The 22,737-nt window shown below is 34.0% G+C and overlaps 1 protein-coding gene and 1 long non-coding RNA gene across 2 annotated transcripts; one reads left to right on the top strand and one right to left on the bottom strand.

The window, feature by feature from the left end:
• Positions 1-441: 441 nt before the first annotated feature.
• Positions 442-10,963, bottom strand: LOC105803584 (uncharacterized). The gene is made up of 3 exons (XR_001136505.2): positions 10,847-10,963; positions 1,229-1,344; positions 442-868 (listed from the first exon to the last, which is right to left on the bottom strand). It is a non-coding gene; the product is annotated as an uncharacterized LOC105803584 (long non-coding RNA).
• A 3,940-nt stretch (positions 10,964-14,903) lies between these two features.
• On the top strand, positions 14,904-21,303 carry LOC105803585 (uncharacterized). The gene is made up of 8 exons (XM_012635838.2): positions 14,904-15,295; positions 15,672-15,716; positions 16,340-16,469; positions 18,768-18,837; positions 18,914-18,962; positions 19,201-19,298; positions 20,132-20,270; positions 20,665-21,303. The coding sequence occupies exons 1-8, from the start codon at positions 14,975-14,977 to the stop codon at positions 20,809-20,811; spliced, it is 999 nt and encodes a 332-aa protein (XP_012491292.1). The 5' UTR covers positions 14,904-14,974; the 3' UTR covers positions 20,812-21,303.
• Positions 21,304-22,737: the final 1,434 nt, after the last annotated feature.

The raw sequence follows: 22,737 nt of genomic DNA, 5'->3' as shown, positions 1-22,737 counted from the left end.
ATCCACAACTTATAATATCCAGCTCCTTTTTCAGTAGAATTATTTTAACTCTACACTGGGTCAGGTAGCATGTATACAAGGTCTATTTGGTAAAATTGTATATGAAATGAAGGATCATGTTTTGAACATTGTGTATATATATATGAATATACTCTTTTGTGTTAATTTGTTCAATGTTGGAGTAAACTATCAGTATGTTTGAAATAGAAATAATTGTGTGTTAAACATGTTAACTTACTTTGGATAATTGACAAACTGTTTGGGCGGATAATAATAAAGTTATACAAAAGCGTGGCGTATAGTCATGTGGCGAATAGATTTTGGGCGGGAATTTTCTAGTGGATCACCTTAGCATGTTTTGTTTTTTTTTATAATCGTACAACATTTTAACGACTTTAAAAATAGATTTCTTTGATGGTTTTGTTTTGTGAATGTCTCTATTCTACTGTAGCATCTCGTAATTTAGGTCCGACGACCAAGCCAGACGAAGGGTGTTACACTTCTCTTTTTACAATAAGGCGAACCTGTCATCCACTAGAATTATGCCATGGTTAGTCATGGACCTTCGACTCCAATGAGTCATTAAACATTCTCATTGTATCGCTCCATAAAGCTAGTGTACAGCCCAAATTTTCCCGGGCCTCCAAACCAAATGGTCCAAATCCATTTACAAAATTTTAACCCAATCCTGAAGCCCAATTACAATACCCGGCCCAAAGCCCAATAGCCTCAAAAAAACCTAATGGTCAAACTAGGGTTTCAGTTTTTTGAAACCCTAATCTCTGCTGCAGGTGCGCCGCTAGTCCCATCATCACCTTACCGCCGCGCCATCGACCCTGGTCACCTCAGCCACCTGCTTTCTGCCCACCTGCAAAACGAAAAAGAACACGCAATGGCAGCCCAAATAGCAGAGAAGCAATAACAAGCAAATAGGCATTTTGGCTACAAAATCAAGAAATTCAATGTAATCAGGGGGCAAAATCACTGTAATCGGGGGTATTTTTCTTTTATTTTGTTCTTCTTTTCTTTCGGTTAAAACCGAATCTGCTGTAAGGAAGAAGAAGTTATTCCTTTGCTTCTACGATTATTGAAAAATAAAAACAAAAACAAAACAAACTTTTGAAGTTTTTTTTTTAGATTTGCGTTTATGTTTATTTCATTTTATTTTATTTTTATTTTATTTTCTACATAAGAAATAAATAATAAAAAGGGAAGGACGAGGACTTACCTGCGCCGTCGCCGGACCTAAATCGGAAAGAGGGTGGGTTGAGTCTCTCATCTTCGCTTTTAGGGATCGAAAAACCCATATATTTGGGTTCATATTAGAGCTCGGAAATAGGGGACCTCCTCGCGCCACGTCGGCCTTTGGTAGGGGTGACTGCACCGCGAATCGCCGTCGAGGTTGGCGCCGGATCTCAGAGGGCCAAAAGGAATGGAGGCTCTGCCTTTTTTTTTTTTTTGAGGCTGCTGAAATAAACTAGGGTTTTTTTAAGGGATTTTAAAAGCTTCATTAAACGGCGCCGTTTTGGTGTTTGGCCCGTGATCCGACCCAATGGCCCCTAGGATCCGCATGTTTCTGCGGTAAGGGGATATTTTGCGCGCAAGGCCCTTCCTCTTTGAGCTGTAGTGCAATCGGGTCTTTCTGGTTTTTATATTTTGGCCGCATAATTTTTTGATAGTTCCATTTTGGTCCGAAATGGAACACTGAGCTTGAGGGAGGGGAATATTTCCTAATCGATCCCTCATCCCCTAAGCGTGTTTCATTTTAGCCTCAAATCACCCTTTTTACGTATTTATGTTTCAACCCCCAAAGTTCACCTTAAGTTTTAATTTAATCCTTTTGTATTTTGTTTATTTTCCTATTAAATAATAAATTTGATGTTATACTATTGTTAATTATTATTGATGTTACTTGCTCATTTATACCTTTAAAATTTTAAATTTTATCATATATATATATATGTATATCTTTATCTTTATATTTTTTATATTTTCATATTTTATAATTTGTATCTATGTATCTATATACATACTTTTATTCCTATAAAATATACGCATACCTATATGTTCTACATTTTCATATATTTTACACACATATATTTTTATGCTTTATATTTCTAACATACGTACATATATATATATATATATATATATATATATATATATATAATTTTATTCATTATTATTGTTTCACTTGGTGTTCATTTATTTATTTATTTACATGCTCATTATTATTATTATTTACTTAAGTGTTTTAGTTTGTATTCGTAAATCTCTTTTATTTGTGTATACATTGTTGATTTCTTTTTATTATACATTTACCATCTTATTTATCCTTTTTATTTGCATGTATTATTTTATTTACATTATCATCATCATTCCATTACCCCCATTTTTTTATTTAGATTTTAAAAAAAGAAATTTTAAAAATATAAGTAATATTCGGTATTTAGGATCTTCGAGAGAATCGAGCCCTAACGTATTGGGTTTCGACTTTCTCCGTTGAATTTAAATAATCGAGATTACTCTTTTAAAAATGATAAAAGCTCGTTATCGAGAATTCAATACGTTGTGTCCTAACGCATTGGACGTGACACGTTGTTTTCTCGAGACGAAGATTTTTCGAAATAAATGCAATATTCAATGTTTAATATTTTGAGAAATTGTGCCCTAACGTATTGGGTTGTGATTTCTTTTTTTGATTTAAACAATTGAATATTCTTTTAAACTTTATTACACGAATATTTTCAAACTCAAGTTTTAAACGATATTGGGAATTAAAAAAGGATCATGTCCTAACTTACTGGTCGTGATCCTTTTTTTAATCCAAAATAGTTAAATATCTTTTAAATAAGTAAATTTTTGACATTTATTCGTGTATTGGGAATTCGAGACATTGTGTCCTAACTTACTGATATGATGCTTGTTTTTTTCGATTAACGTGAAATATGCCCCATTTTCTCAAAATTTTCAACATTTTAATTCAAGGATCGTATTTTTAAAATTCTTCAAAGTTTTCAATTTTTGACATTAAGACGTCAACTAATCAACTAGGTATCAATTTTGGGCGTTACGAGGGGGCTAATCCTTCCTCGTACATAACCGACTCCCGAACCCGTTTTTCTGAATTTCGTGGACCAAACTTGTTGTTTTAATAAAATCAAATCATTTATTAAAACAACCACTTTTCGAGGTGATCCACTCACACCTCATCAAAAAGGATCGGTGGCGACTCCCATTTTCGTTTTCATTTTTCAAAACCCATGTCGACCCCATTTTTGTCAAAAAATGGTGTCAACAGCTTGGCGACTCCGCTGGGGACCAAAATAAGTGAGTCAAGCCACGAGTTGATTAATCTTTGTCTTTTTGTCGAAAATCGAAAACTTGGTTTAAATATACGATCCTTTCGTTGCATTTCACTCGTCTTTATTACGATATTCATCATGGTGGTTTATAATTGCCCTGTTTGTTTAAATTTGTGTATCTTTCTGCACATTGCATTGCATGACCGTTGGTCACACCCTTTTAAGTAGGAGTGAGAAGCTACGCCTTCGTGAGGTTTTCACCTCCGCATGGGATAGTGAATCGCTTCCGGGATACATCCGTACCTATGTCTTAGTGAGATTTTCATCTCCGCATGGCCATAGGGAAATGTATACCCCTGAGCTGAACTCAGTCTATATGAGCCTATAATCGGTGAGGATCGAGGAATCTGCTGGTTCGGGTACCTTTACTTTAGAACCAAACCTCATGTAGTGAACCTTAGGAGCCCACCCTAGGTAGAACCACTTCGAACCCTTAGTGGTCACCCGAATAGGTGTTCTATTTATTCTTGCTTGATTTTGCTTTGGACTAACTTGTTTTCTTTTTTTTTATGACTGCATTGCATTTTCATCATAGAAAAGAGGTGTTGATTCAAATTTGATTGCTAAATAGAAAAGCTTGTCATGGAAAATGAATTTCTTGATAAAGTAGAATATGATGCGACTGCCTGACTATGGACTGATTAAACACAACGAGAGAAGGCTAGAAGTTCTTGGAGGAATATACGACTATGCTTTGCCACTTGAGGATTCAAACCGACAAAGATAATTTGAAAGCAGTCACGAAACTAAAGAGCATCGTGGGGGAGCATTGGGTCGTAGCTCGGATCAAACAAGAAGGAGATAGTAGAGACAGATTTTAGAAATTCGTAAGATTTGATCCTAGCATCCGTATGAAGAAGGAGATCAATGTATTCGCCTGGAATATGAGGGTAAAGCCGCATATGTAATCTATTTTATGTAAATAAATTTGTCTTCTAGAAAAGTTGTTCTAATAGAATTGAATTCAGAATCAATGCCTCTATTTCTTTTTGCATTCATTTCATGCATTTGCATTACAGTGCATCATTTGCATTAGATTTTCACAAAAGGACCCTAATTAGGTAAAATTATTTCAGCTAACCTGGAAACCAATAAGAGTCAACCAATCGAACATCACTACGGTACCCGTCTCAAGACAAAAGTAATGGATCAGAGGTTAGAAAGATTGGAACAATTGCAAAAAGAAATGCAAGATAAGATGCAAGAAAAATTGGATAAAATCCAACAAGATGCGCTGGAATCCCAAAGAATTATGAGCCAACTGACACAATTATTGGCTGATAAAGGAAAGAGCCCTGTAATCAATTCGGGAGTTGATCAGGAGGACCCTGTTTATCCTTCAAGTTTTGCCCCAACGGACATTCAAGCACAACCGGATATGTATCCACATAGAGCGCGTTATCGCATTAGACCTCAATGCCAAGTCGGTGCCTCGGCACCAATGAACTGCCTGACAGGCTCAGGTTCCAATCCAAGGAACGATCCAACCAATCTTGTAGTTCCTGATTTAGACAAAATGGTAGAAGCAAGGGTAGAACTACCAAAGCAATTCAAAGATCGGTAAAGGTGGTTGGAAGAAAAACTCAAAACAATGGAGAATGCTGATTACCCTTACAGGGTTGAGGCCAAGGATCTAAGTTTGGTCCCAAATCTAGTACTCCTGCTGAAATTCAAGGCTCCAGAATTCAAAAAATACAATGGGACTAGTTGTCCTGAAGCTCACATCATGATGTTCTACCGAAGAATGACAAGATACATTGATAACGATCAACTGTTAATTCATTGCTTCCAAAATAGTCTGATCGGATGGGCTGCCAAATGGTACAACCAGTTGAGCCATGCCAATATCCACTCATGGAAAGACTTGGTACAGGCTTTCATGAAGCAATATGGCCACATGACAGACATGGCACCTAACAGAGTTACACTACAGAACATGGAAAAGAAGCAAAGTGAGAGCTTCAGACAATATGCCCAAAGATGGAGAGAGGTAGCAACGCAAGTCCAACCACCTCTTCTGGAAAAAGAAACCACGGTGCTTTTCGTCAACACTCTGAAAACCCCATTCATTAACCACATGTTGGGAAGTGCTACCATGAGCTTCTCAGATATGGTAATGTCTGGCGAGATGATTGAGAATGCCATAAGAAGTGGAAAGATAGATACGAAAGAAAGCTTCAAAAGATCAACCCCAAAGAACAAAGAAAATGAAGTAAGCAACCTGAGCATGTATAATGAAGGGTATCCCAAATCGATCATTGTGGCCCAACCAAGGGTCATAACTGTCGGCTATCAAAGTATTAACATCGTACCCAAAAAGGGGGTTGGTGAGGAGAACACTTGGAAGCGTATTGAATAGTAAGACTATGGAAGAGATCCTTGTATTTTTTGAGCTAATTCGGAGTAATGTCCAAAACACGCTTATTGCTCTAAGCCTAGGGCCAATAAGAATCCTTTTGTGAGATAGGCTTATGTCGAACATCTTTATTTCAATAAAATGCATCTTTGTTTCTCGCTTCGAGTAAATATTCTTTTATTGTTTCCATTTCATTCATAATCATACTATACAGATAAATATTCGTAGATTCTTTTATTCTTTGGATCTACTTTCATCCTATAACAAGTCTCCAGGTATCAATGATATGAACAACACTGATATTGACTCAGAACCTCCTTTTGAGCAGGATATGTGTCTAGAGGAACCTCAGGACTTTGGAGATAACTGAGTCTATAGCTTATCTCCTGATTTGTTCCGGATGGTAGAACAAGATCCTACCTTATAAGGAATCTATGGAAGTCATGGCCTTCCTCTATGTGGGGCATGGATGTCATTGAGCCAATCTCGCCTAAGGTTTTTGGCGATCATCAATTCATCCTTATGATTGTCGATTATCTCACTAAGTGGGCAAAAGCTACTTCGTATGTTGATGTCACAAAGTCAACGGTCAGCAAATTCCTGAAAAATAAATCATATGTCAGTATGAAATACCGAAAAGGAGCATACCTGACAATGCACTAAAATTGAACAATGGCACGATGTCAGAAGTTTGCAGTCTGTTCAAGGTTAACACATTTCGCCCCAAAATGTACGGCGCAGTGGGAGCAAAGATAAAACAAAAAAGGAAGAGAAAAAACTGTTACCAGGGCAACACCTTGCCTTATCGTAGTTTTTCTCATTGAGATCAAGATTTTTTCTCTCCGAGTGTCGGATCAGATCTTGATTGAAAAGAAATGTTCAAAGTTATCCGTCTTGGTCAAAGGCATCAAAAAACAAAAGATGCGAGCTCATCAGAGAAGGTTCGCCCTAGAGAGTTCCATGAAGGAGACCTAACATCGAAGAAAATCCTCCCCATACAAAAAGGGCTTTAGCAGAAAGAAGATGTCAAACTGAAAAAGACCTTATGTGGAATGCTTTATCTAGAGAAGTGTTGATTTTGACCAGAAAGGATAGCAAGGACTTACCTGATCCTACGAGTTCGAATTCAATCAAAGAATGCAAAAAGAAAAAGAAAAAGGAGAGGCCAAGGTGAAAACCCACAAAGGGCGCCTTAAGACCAAAGGGGTTTTGAATTGAAAACCCGGGAATGGGCAATTCAAATTTTGATCAAATGTGGGGCATGTGGAAACCTTGTTCTCCCTGAATTAGCAAGAAGGTGAGACGCTACATCTCGAGGCATCAACAAAGTCTTCTAAGACTTCTAGACACATATCAAGTTCAAAAGGATCCTCAAGAAGTTTGGGGCAGAGAAGATCATACTACGATACCTGGGATACCTACTTTCATTTTATTCATTGTCACATTTTGACAAGTACATCATCTTGATTAATTTGTTATCATTTTTGTATCTTAGAAAAATTTGCTATCTTGATTATTTATTCATTTCGAGCTTTGCCCTCAATAAAATTTCATCTTATCCATTGTGATAATCTAATTCATTTCGTATCTTAGCAAAATTTTCCATCTTAATTTTGAGCTTTATTCTCAATAAAATTCCATCTTATCTATTGTGATAATCCTTTTCATCATATTCCTTTTGAATCTTAGCAAAATTTGCTATCTTGATTAATTTATTCATCGCGAGCTTTGTTCGCAATAAAATTTCATCTTGTCCATTTTAATAATCTTTTTCAAGCATTTTTCATTGAAATAATGATTAATGGACTGATAATATTCAAGCAAAAGGAGTTTTTAATATTACTCTGAAAGCTTCTAAATAATACAGGAACCTGAAACAGGAATATTGTTTAGAACACACCAAGTTTAAAGGTTGAAATGTCTAAGAATAAAAAGTCTAAATTAAGACTATCCTTTTAGATTTTGTTGTTGAAGTATGGGTTGAACGAAACGACGAAATGTCGTGTTGGTGACAAAGCTTCAATGAACAAACGAGTAATGGTCACCGAGTGATAAAAAGAGGTTATTGGAAGAGAAAATTCCACAATGTTGCATAAAAATTTGGTACAACACCCTGGGAATGGTGTAGAAGACCAAAGAGATTTAGATCCTGTATCCCTGAATTACAGTAGGAGAGGATTGAGAAAGAGCCAGATCTTATACTCAGTGGGAGGAAGATGGCTCGAACTTTATGTCTCAAAATTACCGTGGGCTTAACCTTGAAGATTACGACGGATTGAACTTTGAAGATTATAGTAGGGGCAATCCGATCAAGTAAGAGATGAGTATTACCAACTGGACAAAATAGCATTTGGACATGTTGGCAATAAAGCCTTATTGAGCAATGGGCAATAACAACTCAAACATTGAAAGATCATTTTCATTTTGCATTCATACATACATATTTATCCAGGATATTTTGATTCATTTCGATCATAATCACTAGGCATAAATAGGTTCATAAAATAGATTATATAGGTCATGTTCCCCAAAGAACAGATCAATGAAGATGGCAGATCTTGCCTTCCTGAACTGACAGTGAGGCAGATCGAAGAAACCATAGTTTGTAATTAAAATATTGAAGCCACAATGGCGAATCTTAATCTCCTAGGCGGTGCAATGGAACAGATTGAAGCCACAACGGCGAATCTCACTTCCCCGACATTGCAATTAAAAGATTGAGGCCACAACGGCGAATCTTACCTTCCCAGGCGATGTAGTGGAACAGATTGAAGCTACAACGGTGAATCTTGCTTCTTCGACATTGCAATTAAAAGATTGAAGCCACAATGGCAAATCTTACTTTCCCAGGCGGTGCAGTGGAACAGATTGAAGCTACAATGGTGAATCTCGCTTCCCCGACATTGCAATTAAAAATTGAAACCACAACGGCAAATCTTACTTTCCCAGGTGGTGCAGTGGAACAGATTAAAGCTACAACGACGAATCTCGCTTCCCCGACATTGCAATTAAAATATTGAAGCCACAACGACAAATCTTACTTTCCCAGGTAGTGCAATGGAACAGATTAAAGCTACAATGGTGAATCTTGCTTCCCCGACATTGCAATTGAAAGATTGAAGCCACAACGGCGAATCTTATTTTCCCAAGCGGTGCAGTGGAGCAGATTAAAGCTACGACGGCGAATCTTACTTCCCCGATATTGCAATTAAAAATATTGAAGCCGCAACGGCGAATCTTACTTCCCTGGCAGTACAGTGGAGCAGATTAAAGCTACGACGGTGAATCTTGCTTCCCCGATTTTGCAATTTAAAAGATTGAAGCCGCAATGACGAATCTTACTTCTCTGGCAGTGCAATGGAGCAGATTAAAGCTAGGACGGCAAATCTTGCTTCCCCGATATTGCAATTTAAAAGATTGAAACCGCAATGACGAATCTTACTTCCCGGCAGTGTAGTGGAACAGATTGAAGCTACAACAGCGAATTTGTTTCCCCGACATTGCAGTTTAAAAAGATTGAAGCTATACATTGCAGATATTATATCTTTGAAGTTGCAGTAGAGTAGATCATATCAAGTCTTATCTCCCTGAAGTTGCAGTGGAGCAGACTGAAGAAACTATCCTATCTCCCTGAAGTTGCAGTGGAGCGGATTAAAATCACAGATCTTATCTCTCTAAAGTTGCAGTAGAGTAGATCACATCCAATCTTATCTCCCTGAAGTTGCAGTGGAGCAGACTGAAGAAACTAATCCTATCTCCCTGAAGTTGCAGTGAAGCGGATTAAAATCACAGATCTTATCTTTCTGAAGTTGCAGTAGAGCAAATCACATCCAATCTTATCTCCCTGAAGTTGCAGTGGAGCAGATTGAAGAAACCAATCATATCTTCCTGAAGTTGCAGTGAAGCGGATTAAAATGATAGGTCTTATCTCTCTGAAGTTGCAGAAGAGCAGATCACATCAGACTTTATGCAGTAAAGCAAGTTGAAAATACCAATCGTATCTCCCTAAAGTTGCAGTAGAGTGGATGAAAACGATGAATCATATACCTTTGAAGTTGCAGTAGGTCGAATTGGATCAAACCTTATCTCCCTGAAGTAGCAGTGGAGTAGGTTGAAGATACAAGTCTTATCTCCCTGACGTTGTAGTGGAGCAGACTAGAACCACAAACATCGTCCCCCTAAAGTTGCTGCGAAGAAGATTGAAGCTACAAGTCAGATCTTTCTGAAGTGCAGTGAAGTAGATCGAAACAATAAGACACAGTGGACTGGAAGGATGCTACTTGAAGAGAAGCGTCAAGAGAAGTCAAGACTCGGCGAAACCGGGAAAATTTGGTCTTTCTTAGTCTTTGCTTCATTCCCGTTACACGACAATGAAGCAAAGAGGGGCAGCTGTACAGCCCAAATTTTCCCGGGCCTCCAAACCAAACGGTCCTAATCCATTTACAAAATTTTAACCCAATCTCGAAGCCCAATTACAATACCCGGCCCAAATCCCAACAGCCCCAAAAAACCTAATGGTCAAACTAGGGTTTCAGTTTTCTGAAACCCTAGTCTTTCTTCTTGCGCTTGCCATCCCATCATCACCCTACCGCGCCATCGACCACGGTCACCTCACCACCTTTACCCACCCAGCAAAACGAAAAAGAACACGCAATGGCAGCCCAAATAGCAGAGAAGTAGTAACAAACAGAGAAAAAGCAAATAGGCATTTTGGCTATAAAATCAAGAAATTCAATGTAATCAGGGGGCAAAATCACTGTAATCGGGAGGATTTTTCTTTTATTTCTTTTATTTTGTTCTTCTTTTCTTTCGGATAAAACTGAATCTGCTGTAAGGAAGAAGAAGTTCTTCCTTTGCTTCTACGATTATTGAGAAATAAAAACAAAAACAAAACAAACTTTTGAAGGTTTTTTTTTAGATTTGCGTTTCTGTTTATTTAATTTATTTTTATTTTTATTTTATCTTCTACATAAGAAATAAATAATAAAAAGGGAAGGACGAGGACTTACCTGCGCCGTCGCCGGACCTAAATCGGAAAGAGGGTGGGTTGAGTCTCTCCTCTTCGCTTTTAGGGATCGAAAAACCCATATATTCGGGTTCATATTAGAGCTCGGAAAGGAGGGACCTCCTCGCGCCGCGTCGGCCTTTGGCCGCGGTGACTGCACGGCGAATCGCCGTCGAGGTTGGCGCCGGATCTCAGAACGCCAAAAGGGATGGAGGCTCTGCCTTTTTTTATATTTTTTTGAGGCTGCTGAAATAAACTAGGTTTTTTTGAAGGGATTTTAAAAGCTTCATTAAACGACGCCGTTTTGGTGTTTGGCCCGTGATCCGACCCGATGGCCCCTAGGATCAGCGTGTTTCTGCGGTGAGGGGATATTTTGCGCGCAAGGCCCTTCCTCTTTGAGCTGTAGTGCAATCGGGTCTTTCTGGTTTTTATATTTTGGCCTCATAATTTTTTGATAGTTCCATTTTGGTCCGAAATGGAACACTGCACTTGAGGGAGGGGAATAATTCCTAATCGATCCCTCATCCCTTAAGCGTGTTTCATTTTAGCCTCAAATCACCCTTTTTACTTATTTATGTTTCAACCCCCAAAGTTCACCTTAAGTTTTAATTTAATCCTTTTGTATTTTGTTTATTTTCCTATTAAATAATAAATTTGATGTTATACTATTATTAATTATTATTGCTGTTACTTGCTCATTTATACCTTTAAAATTTTAAATTTTATCATATATATATATATATATGTATATCTTTATCTTTATATTTTTATATTTTCATATTTTATAATTTGTATCTATGTATCTATATACATACTTTTATTCCTATAAAATATACGCATACCTATATGTTCTACATTTTCATATATTTTACACACATATATTTTTATGCTTTATATATTTCTAACATACGTGTATATATATATATATATATATATATATATATATATATATATATAATTTTATTCATTATTATTGTTTCACTTGGTGTTCATTTATTTATTTATTTTCATGCTCATTATTATTATTATTTACTTAAGTGTTTTAGTTTGTATTCGCATATCTACTTTTATTTGTGTATACATTGTTGATTTCTTTTTATTATACATTTACCATCTTATTTATCCTTTTTATTTGCATGTATTATTTTATTTACATTATCATCATCATTCCATTACACCCATTTTTTTATTTAGATTAAAAAAAAAAAGAAATTTTAAAAATATAAGTAATATTCGGTATTTAGGATGTTCGAGAGAATCGAGCCCTAACGTATTGAGTTTCGACTTTCTGCGTTGAATTTAAATAATCGAGATTACTCTTTTAAAAATGATAAAAAGCTCGTTATCGAGAATTCAATACGTTGTGTCCTAACGCATTGGACTTGACATGTTGTTTTCTCGAGATGAAGATTTTTCGAAATAAATGCAATATTCAATGTTTAATATTTTGAGAAATTGTGCCCTAACGTATTGAGTTGTGATTTCTTCATTTGATTTAAGCAATTGAATATTCTTTTAAACTTTATTACACGAATCTTTTCAAACTCAAGTTTTAAACGATATCGGGAATTAAAAAAGGATCATGTCCTAACTTACTGGTCGTGATCCTTTTTTTAATCCAAGATAGTTAAATATCTTTTAAATAAGTAAATTTTTGACATTTATTCGTGTATTGGGAATTCAAGACATTGTGTCCTAACTTACTGGATATGATGCTTGTTTTTTCGATTAACGTGAAATATGCCCCCTTTTCTCAAAATTTTCAACATTTTAATTCAAGGATCGTATTTTTAAAATTCTTCAAAATTTTCAATTTTTGACATTAAGACGTTAACTAATCAACTAGGTACCAATTTTGAGCGTTACGAGGGTGCTAATCCTTCCTCGTACGTAACTGACTCCCGAACCCGTTTTTCTGAATTTCGTGGACCAAACTTGTTGTTTTAATAAAATCAAATCATTTATTAAAACAACCACTTTTCGAGGTGATCTGCTCACACCTCATCAAAAAGGATCGGTGACGACTCCCATTTTCGTTTTTATTTTTCAAAACCCAAGTCGACCCCGTTTTTGTCAAAAAATGGTGTCAACAGCTAGTAAATAATCATTCTCATGGTTTTGCTTCGTAAAGCCAATAGATAATTACTTTCATAGTGTCGTTCCATAGAGCCGGTAACCATTTATCTCACCAAACTTCCTCAATTCCCTTTAAATCTATCCATTCCTCCAAACTATTATCATAGTTCAGTACATGGGTCAAATTATTGAATAGATTTTTTTACAACGAATTATTTAATTAAAAGTATCTCAAGTATAGTGATCACATAAAAATGGGATACATTAAATCTTTTAAAAGTGAGTATTCAAATTATTAGTAAAATAATTATTGACTTATCACTAGATCATACCTCTCGCTTGTAAACCTACCATATACCACAACTCGCATATATATCTTAATTTCAACTAAGTTTAGTGTCCATTTCCATATAAACTAAATTTTATCATACTCACAATGTAGGTGAACGAAAATAATTTTATATTAAAATATATTTATAAAATTATTTCAGCAAATAATTAAAAGTGGAGTGGTAAGAATTTTCTATTTAAACTTGTTGATCTAGTGTTTGATTCCTAAATAATGTTATTTAGTTGTTTTATTTTATATGTTATATAAAGGTATGAAATAACAAAATACTCTTACAATAATGTTATTTAGTTGTTTTATTTTATATGTCATATAAAAGTATGAAAATATGAAATAACAAAAATACTCTTAGAGTAATATTAATAGCCCTTTAAAATAAGGATGTTTTAATAATTTCATAACCAAAATTGACTTGTGAACCTTTTTTTATATATAATAGATATATCACATAATGAGCTTATGAGTTACGTCTTACATAAATTTGGTTGAACTTAACTAGACCTGATCATGCGTCGAGTCAGGATGGGCTGATTTAAGGTGTTTAAGTTCATTTTCTAGGCTTGGTCCAGCCCAAAAAATGGGCAAAAAATTTCGCCCAAGCTCGGCCCGAATAAAAAAATGCTAAATTCGAGCTTGACTTGGCCCACCTATATTAACTTTTTAAAATTATTTTTCATATTATTTTTAAAAAAAATATAATACATTAAATACACTAAAAATATTAAAATAAATGTTTCTCAATATATTGAAAATACATTAAAAAAAGTCTTTAATATATATAACTATATGCAATTAATATAATTGTTTTCATAATGTAATGCATTTAGGCTGAACTAGGCTCGGGCAAAAAAATCTTACCTGAGATCCGGCCCATTTAAAAAACAAGTCTTAATTTTTGTCCAAATTCAGTTTTTAAGTATATATTTTTGCCTAAACCCTCCTAGATTTCAAACGAGCCTTTGTGCCTAGGTGGGTGTCCTACCCATAATCAGGTTTAGAAATGCTTATGGCTCAGGTTCATGCAAGGCACCTAAACCAATTTTCTAAGCCCAAGCTCAACCCGACCCAAAAAATAGGCATGTTTTTTTGCTCAAGCCCGACTCAATTTAAGAAAAGTAAATCCATGTCTGACTCGACCATATATAAACTTTTTAGATTAGTTTTTATTTAAAAAATAAATTTTTAAAAATATAATACACTAAATGTACTAAAAAAACTAAAATAAAAATTTTCTATAACATTAAAAATGCATTAAAAATATTTATATTAAAAAACACTAATGTGAATATAATAAATATTTTATTATATTAAAAACATAAATAAATATAATAAATATTTTATTGTATTAAATATAATTTTAAAATTTTATATTTTAAGTTATGTTATTTAATTGGATAAGTTTTTTTAATTTTGAGTAATAAAATTAAATATTATTGAATATATAAATATATAATTATTATTTAACATATATATATATATATATATATATAACTAATATAATATTTTTTATAACAATATATATTCTAACCAAGTCAAATCGGACCAAAAAATTCCCTCCTAAACTCAACCAATATAAAAGACAAAGCTTCAAATCTTATCCAAATTCATCTTTGAGAACATATGTTTTGTACAAAGCCAAGCCTTATTCGAACGGGCCTGTACCGATGATCATGAGCAGGTCCAAACCCAACTTAACGGGACTCATCAACATCTCTCTAACCCCGAATAAGAAGTGGGTAAAATAAAGAAACAAAATTCCAATCAGATTAAAGGCAGCACTAACAAATACAGTGAAGAGGGAGCTCAGCTTTCCCAGCACAGCCATGGCGATTGTTCTCTCGATTCAACACCTTCCTAAAATGACCCTAAATCCCATCGCTGTCCTCAACGAACCTCGCAAAACGAGAGTTCCCTATGAGCTCAAACAAGGGCAGTCACGTGTTTTCCATCAGCTCCCCTCTGGTTTAAACATGGAGGTTATCGTTCAAAAGAGTGTCAAAGAGAAAAACCCAGATTCCGGAAAGGGTCCACCTCTGGTTTTCGTTCATGGAAGTTACCATTCAGCTTGGTGTTGGGCTGAACATTGGTTGCCTTTCTTCTCAAATTCTGGGTTTGATTGCTTTGCCCTTAGCTTGCTTGGTCAGGTTATATAATCTTCTTCTTTCTCTTCCCGCTCTTTAACATTTTACTTTCTTTTTTCTCTTTGAAGCTCTATTTCGAGTTAAATTTATTCTATCTTTAAGTACATGGTTGGCATTTCTCAAATGCCCCCAAAACTTCTCCTGTGAATTTTGAGGACACGTAATTGTACCAATCAGAGCAAGGGCATTTTCTCAGTTTGATCCTCTTGGATCATATTTCATCTGCCTTTAAAATTCGGAACCTTAAGGTGTAAGCTTGACTGGCAATTTTCTCGCCTTATATTTAAACATATTAGAATATTTATGAAGTTTCATTTGCATGAAACTTTTATTCGAAAATGCTGCACTGATTTCAACACTGTTTCTGTGTTATGGGTAGGGTGAAAGCGATACGCCTTCCGGAACTGTTGCTGGTTCTCTTCAGGTAATTGTCGTTTGGCTGGAAAATAGAAATGACAATGTATAGTGCAGTTTCGAACATTTGCGGATGTCCGATCTTGTTGTTTGTGTATTTAGATGTTGTGCGAATTCAGCACTATCTACAATAGATTCAGAGCTGATGCGGATATCAATAGTCAAATCTTTGTTATTTGGATCTGCTTTACTTTTGCAGATAACGGATTCAGATCTCCAAAACTGTTATACCGTAGTGAATAATGGAATAATGGATTCGGATTTGAATATCCGAATCATTATCCACTTTTCTTTTCGATTTTTTTAATTAAAAAGTTGTTTTGACTTGGTAAATTTGAATATTTAGTGGATTCGAGTATTAGGCAAGTAATGTTATCTAAATTGAATTCATATAGGATGGTAATACTAATAATCAGATTTAATGTGGATTATAAACAGGTTAGAGTCTTAAAGCTATTTTATGGATTCAGTTTTTACAAAATTTGCAGATATCTAACTTCTTGTCACCCTATTGAAAAATAATTCCTTTGACATGATAATGCTTTTTCTTTTCTTTCTTTTTAACTCTTTCTAAAAGCAATTGATTATATTAAAGGTTCCTCCTCTAATTCGCTGTTCACTCATAATCCATAGACACATGCAGGTGATGTTGCGGATTTTATCGAGAGGAACCTCAGCTTGCCACCGGTTTTACTCGGACATTCATTTGGAGGCCTTATTATCCAGTATTACCTTGCAAATATGAGAAATGAACTACATTATGGTAAATTCCTATGCATCTGGTTCTATTATTTTTCTTAAGTATTCATTTTTGACACTAATATCCAACACATATTCATCTACAAGTACAGAGTATGGTTTTTCAAATATGTGAAAAAACAGAAAAATTTACCATTCTGTAATAGACGCATATCTAATTTCAACATTCATCTCCGGTTTTGAGTGATATGGTGGTTTATACTGATGAATAACAAGGCATAAGTGAAAGTTTGTGTAGTGTATAAGCATTTCTTAAGCTAGATTTACCTTTCCAAAGATACGAGCCATCATTTCTTTTTCCCTTTTTTCAGTTGAGAAACTTTCAAAATAGTGATTGCATTGGATTCACATCCTGAACAGATAAGAATCATCAATTCCTACTGTTTCATAGTTGAGAATCCTTTATGATATCTACACTTTTCTCTAGAAATCTTTTGATTGATTGTAAATCATGTTATTGTTGGATATAGGTATGTGTCTGACAAGGGTATATTCAATTTTTGAACATTTTTTTAAATGTATTTGTAGAGTTATATCATACTCATCCTAATAAGTGTAAGCCACATTTTGAACACGAATACTTACGAAAATTGAAAAGTCGAAGAAACATGGTTATAAGTCATATATGAAATCTAGTTATGTGCCACAAGGGACATTGTATGCACCCGCTTTGAAACTTGAACTGATACATGAGTTTCCAACTTCACCTTGGCCTTCTGAAGTGTGCAGTGTGCTTTGGAACACTAAAAGTCTTCATTTCATCAAATTGGTCTTGATTGATTCAGTCTATGTCGCACAAATTCTTATTTATATATAGGGTAAACTACTTAGTTGGTCACCCAACTTTTAGGGCGTTTTCATTTTGGTCACGCAAAGTGAAATCCTTGCAATTCGTCATGCAACTTTTAGGGTGCTTTCATTTTAGTCACCCAACCGTTAAATCTCTAACGGCGGTTAACTGCATATGCTATATCATGATCACACTTTCGTTTTGGTCTCTCAACTTTTAGGTCACCCAAAAAAACATCTTTTTTTTTTCAAGTATTGATTGGGGCAAAAAAAAAAAGTTGAGGATTAAAGTGAAAAATGGTAGAAACTAAAATAAAATATTAAAAATTTGTCAAATTGTACTTGTTTATCATATTGCTGAAAATTCTAATTTTTCTTTCAATATTGAAATCTTAAATTTCAAAACATAAAAATCAATTAAATAAATTGTTGAAATTTTTTATCCCTTGATCATATTAATAGGTTTGTTACTATGATATTGAAGTTAATTAAATTAATCTCCTAAATTTTAAATTTTTATTTTATGTTTTCATATTATTCTTAATGAAATCAACTCGATAACTCATATTTAATAATTGTTTACAAAACTTAAATTTCTTTTGATTGTATAATCTTTAATCTTTTATACCAAGCTAAAAGTAAAGAAAAATAATTGCAATTAATTAAATTAAATGTTCATTCTTCATTTACGTAAAGAAGTAATAAAAAAAATTTTGGGTTTCGTTTGGTATGGAATATAAAATTAATTAATTTAAGTAATTGTAATGATTTTTCTTTGTTTTTAGTTTAGTATGAAAGACTCAAGATCATATAATCAAAAGAAATTTGGGTTTCATATACAATTATTAAAGATGATTTATTTGAGTTGACACTATCAAGGGTTAAAAATTTTCAATAACTTATTTAATTGATTTTGATGTTTCAAAATTTAAAATTTCAATGTTGAAAAAAATTTAGAACTTACGGCAAGAGGGTAAACAAGTAGAATTTTTAAAGCATTATTTTAGTTTGTACCATTTTTTCACTTTAATCCGTAATGATTTTTACCTGATCAATATTAAAAAGAATGATATTTTCTAGGTGACCAAAATGAAAGCAACTTAGAAGTTAGGTGACCAAAATGAAAGTGTGAACATGGTGTGTACCGGGTAACTGCCGTTAGAGATTTAACGGTTGGGTGACTAAAATGAAAACACCCTAAAAGTTGAGTGACGAAATTGCAAGAACTTTATTTTAGGGGACTAAAATAAAAGCGTCATAAAAGTTGAGTGACCTACTAGATAGTTTACCCTTAAATATATATATTTGAAAGTATTCAAGTTTGACACTCTCACCAACACATAGGTATGGGAATACGAGTTCGGAAAAGTTTAAAAAGAATCTAACAAGACCCATGTCAAACACATATCCGTATCTGACAAAACCGAGTCTGAATAACATATTTAGTGATCCTAGAAAAAGAGAGCATTTTCTTACACTGTGTTTCTTCTTATGCTGATCGAAATGTTTCTAGAAATGCAAAATTTGTACCCCAAACTTACAGGTGCTGCGTTAATCTGCTCTGTTCCTCCTTCGGGTAATAGGTGATTTTTCTTGCAATCTAACTCTTATTTTTCATCGAAGTAACTTTCCAATGCTAACTTTTACAATTTTATTCAGTGGCTTAGTGTGGCGCTATCTCTTTTCCAAACCCATTGCCGCTTTTAAGGTAAGCTTTTGGATTTTGAGTACATCAATCTGAAAACATGCCTTTCACTCTGTGTGGACTAGGAGTGTGAACAAGAAATTTGAGTTCTCAAATTATTTGGGTTCAGTTAGGAAAATTTGAATTCAGCTTGGCTATTGTCTAGCAGAACCCGAACTATCAAACAAATTGAATTCAAGTAGTCAAGTTTTTCATGATGTCATACAATTTATTTTTAATTTTTGTTCCATCCCCTATGCAGGTGACTCGTAGCCTAGCTGCTAAAGCTTTTCAAACTTCGCTGTCCCTTTGTAGGGAGACCTTCTTCTCAGCTACAATGGAGGATAATTTGGTGCTACGGTTTGTTTCATGAACCTCCTAATCATATATATGAACTTTCATCTCTGTCTCTCTCACATAAATGAATAAGATATTAAATGGAATTGTGAAGTTGCAATTTTTCTGTTCATAATTGATAAAATCTCATTGAAAATCAATTGTGCAACCACCTATTAGTAATGCATAGCTAAGTGATCCCATGGATAACTATTGGTGATATCTATCAACCAAAAATATATATTGGTAATATCTAGAGAAAGATGTCTAGAACCTCAAGAATATCTACCTAATTTCTTGAAAGCTATGTTGCTCAGATTTGGGTTTTAGTGTCAGATACGGTATGTTTTGAACTCAAGTATATTCAATTGTTTAAAATTTGGGGAGTCTTTGGAGAGTGATATCTCCATACTCATTCAAATTTGCATCACATATGGTTACATTGCTTTAACTCTTCATTATTCTTGAAGTACCCTTGTTTGACACTCACGTTCAATACATAGTTGAACATAGGACATGGGCATGTGGAGATATGAACATCCAAGGACCTTTCAATTATATGGAAAAACCAGGAAAGAAAATTGAACATAATCCTGTTAGACATATATCTGTATCTAACACTTTACATCCAAGTTCGAGTGACATAAAGGCACGGATGCTTCAAAAAAATAACGAGTCTGAGCAGAATAGGTTGATAGAAGGATATAAATCTTCTTATCAGAATAACATTTCACACTTACTAAAGAAAAGGTTAATATTGTTTTCACTCTACATGCTTATTCCAATGTACCAAAAATTGTATTGCAAATCAACTGAAATTGTTGACTCAGCCTTTTGACTTTTTTTCCCTCTTTCAGTTATCAGGAGCTAATGAAAGAAAGCTCGAGGGTGCCATTGTTTGATCTACGGAAGTTGAATGAGTCACTTCCTGTGCCTAAAATGACTGACTGTTCAACTGAAATTCTTGTGTTGGGTGCAAAAGATGACTTCATTGTGGTAAATCCTGTCTAAATTAATTTATGCATTTCTGATTTTCCATCATGCTTTCCTTTTTCTCGTATCTTATATCAAACGCTGCAAATATATGAGAATATTGTGCATATAAGAAAAGTTACGTGGTCGTGCCTGGGATCTCTGTTACTTGGACCTATCAGATACTAATGTCACGGGCCGCAGTAGGTCTAGCCCCGTGACACTAGTATGTGTCTGACATGATTATCTACAATTCTCCTTACCATACCCGAATATGCATTGAATATGGAGTCCAACACGGGTATTTCAAAAAATAAAATGAACAGTCGGAGTATCATAGTATGAGATTATTACTTTAGATCATTTTAGGACCCCTTCTCCTTGTTTATAGATGGATATATCATATATGTAAATGTAGGACGCAGAAGGACTCAATGAGACTGGGAGATTTTACAATGTGAAACCGATATGTATCGAAGGAGTTGCGCATGACATGATGTTGGATTGTTCGTGGGGGGAAGGTGCTAATGTCATACTATCATGGCTAAATGGTTTGAACAGATAACAATCTAAAATATCCAAATTTGTATTGTCCATTCTCATCACCAAGTTTTTTTTTTTTTTTTTGCAGTTTGGTCATTGTTAGGGTATATTCAAATTTTATGTTACACAATATTAGGGTTCATTTCAGGCATTTTTTTTTATTCTTTTTGAAAGATTTTTTGCAATAATTTATTTGAGCAGCAAAAAGAAAATGCCTTTTTATAACTAACCCAATGTTTAGCCCATTTGGTTTATAAACCCACCTTTTAGGTGATGTTTAAACATTGGTTAACATTTCCCTCATTGGGTTAATTCGTTGGGTTAATTCGAGGGTTTATGCGGAAGACTATATTACAAAAGTAAAGTAAAGGAAAGTTTTACAAAGAAAAGCTAAAAAGGAAAAAGATACTATAAAAGATTGATGCCTATGCAATTGATTTCCTTCCTTTATTTATAGTTGAATTTCTTAATTCTATACAATTGTTTTTTGAATCTCACACAGTGTTCTTGATAAGGATCCTATCTTTTCGTGGATGTGGTTATTTTCACATTGTACTTCTTTAATTGTATGCACTTGGTTGCTTTCAGGTTGCATGGTTGAATTGATTGTAATCTGACATCATTAATGGTTGCTTTCATCATTGATTGCATCATAGTTGCTTTGTTGTGTCCATCTTACAAACTTTTTTGTTTGTTTGTGGTTGTCACATCATAAATTTTATGTTGTCAAACTTTTTGTTTGCTAGTGGATGCCCTTCTTTTTGAGTTGCTTCCTTTCTTGGTATCAGTCTTTTTTGGCTTTATCCTTCTTTGATGTTGTCTAGATTCATTTCTTTAATTTCATCCAAATTTAATGAATCAAATGAAAGTCTTGGTGAATTCCAATTCTCCCATGTGCTTCTGATTTTTTTCAGAATGTGAGATGGAAAATCTTCAATTTCTATGTCGGCTATCTTTTTTAAAAGTCTCATGAATTCTTCATCTCTTTCTTCAGAATGATATGCTAAAGAATGATATGCCAATATTCTTCTACCATCGGTCCAGAGTCTATAATCTTTTTATTGAAGGAGATATTTGACTTTAACTATTAAATCAATCTCGGTTTGGGTTTGATAATAATCTAAATCATTGTGACACCTGTCAATTGTTGTTGCCAAGTGTTCTTTATTTTCTTTAACAGCAGATAACTGAGGGCTTGCAATTATCTTCTAAATAATCCATATTTGATAAGGCTGATAAATTTTTTTTTTCAACAATACCAATAAGACTGCATATTTGAATATAAAATTAGTAGAAAAAGTCATCATTTTGTATGATGCTTGATAATGCCGTTTTAACAACTGGAAAATCTTTTAAAAGATGAAAAGAAAAGTTTTGTACTATTATTTCTTTTATAAAATCTCATTCAATCTGGTTATATCGAGCGATTCATGATCTAATCTAAATTTGATAGTAGGAATCTCTTCTCCTATATTATTAGTAAAAATATAAGCTTGTAGAAAATATTTTGAAAATACTTTTTAAATAGAGCTTGCTATTTGCAAAGGTCTCCATTTATTTTGTTAAATATTTTTATCGTAAAATATTTCTAGCTTTATTGTATAAGCATATTCTAAATACTTTATTCATAATGAGACTATTTTTCGCTTTATCAATAAAATATTAAAATATATCAAGAAGATTGTTTATTTCTTTAATTTCCATAAAATAAATTTGGAATTCATCCTAATCCCTATATAAAATAGATTTTAATAGTAAATCTTCACTTTATTTTCTTTAGTTGTTTTTTTAACTAAAAATAATGAATGCTTACTAAGAACTCTTCTGAAATTTGCTCTTTGGTCAGAAACTTGAGTTTTTCATATTTCATAGTAAACTTGTGATAAACTAGGATTATAAAAAAATTTTATCTCTTGAATTTGTTGTTGTTTCAACAAATTCTCTGCTC

The sequence above is a fragment of the Gossypium raimondii genome, chromosome 11, assembly GCF_025698545.1.
Source record: "Gossypium raimondii isolate GPD5lz chromosome 11, ASM2569854v1, whole genome shotgun sequence".
Classification (NCBI taxonomy): Eukaryota; Viridiplantae; Streptophyta; class Magnoliopsida; order Malvales; family Malvaceae; genus Gossypium; species Gossypium raimondii.
The sequence above is the reverse complement of the archived record's forward strand: the minus strand, read 5'-3'. Positions and strand labels throughout refer to the sequence as shown.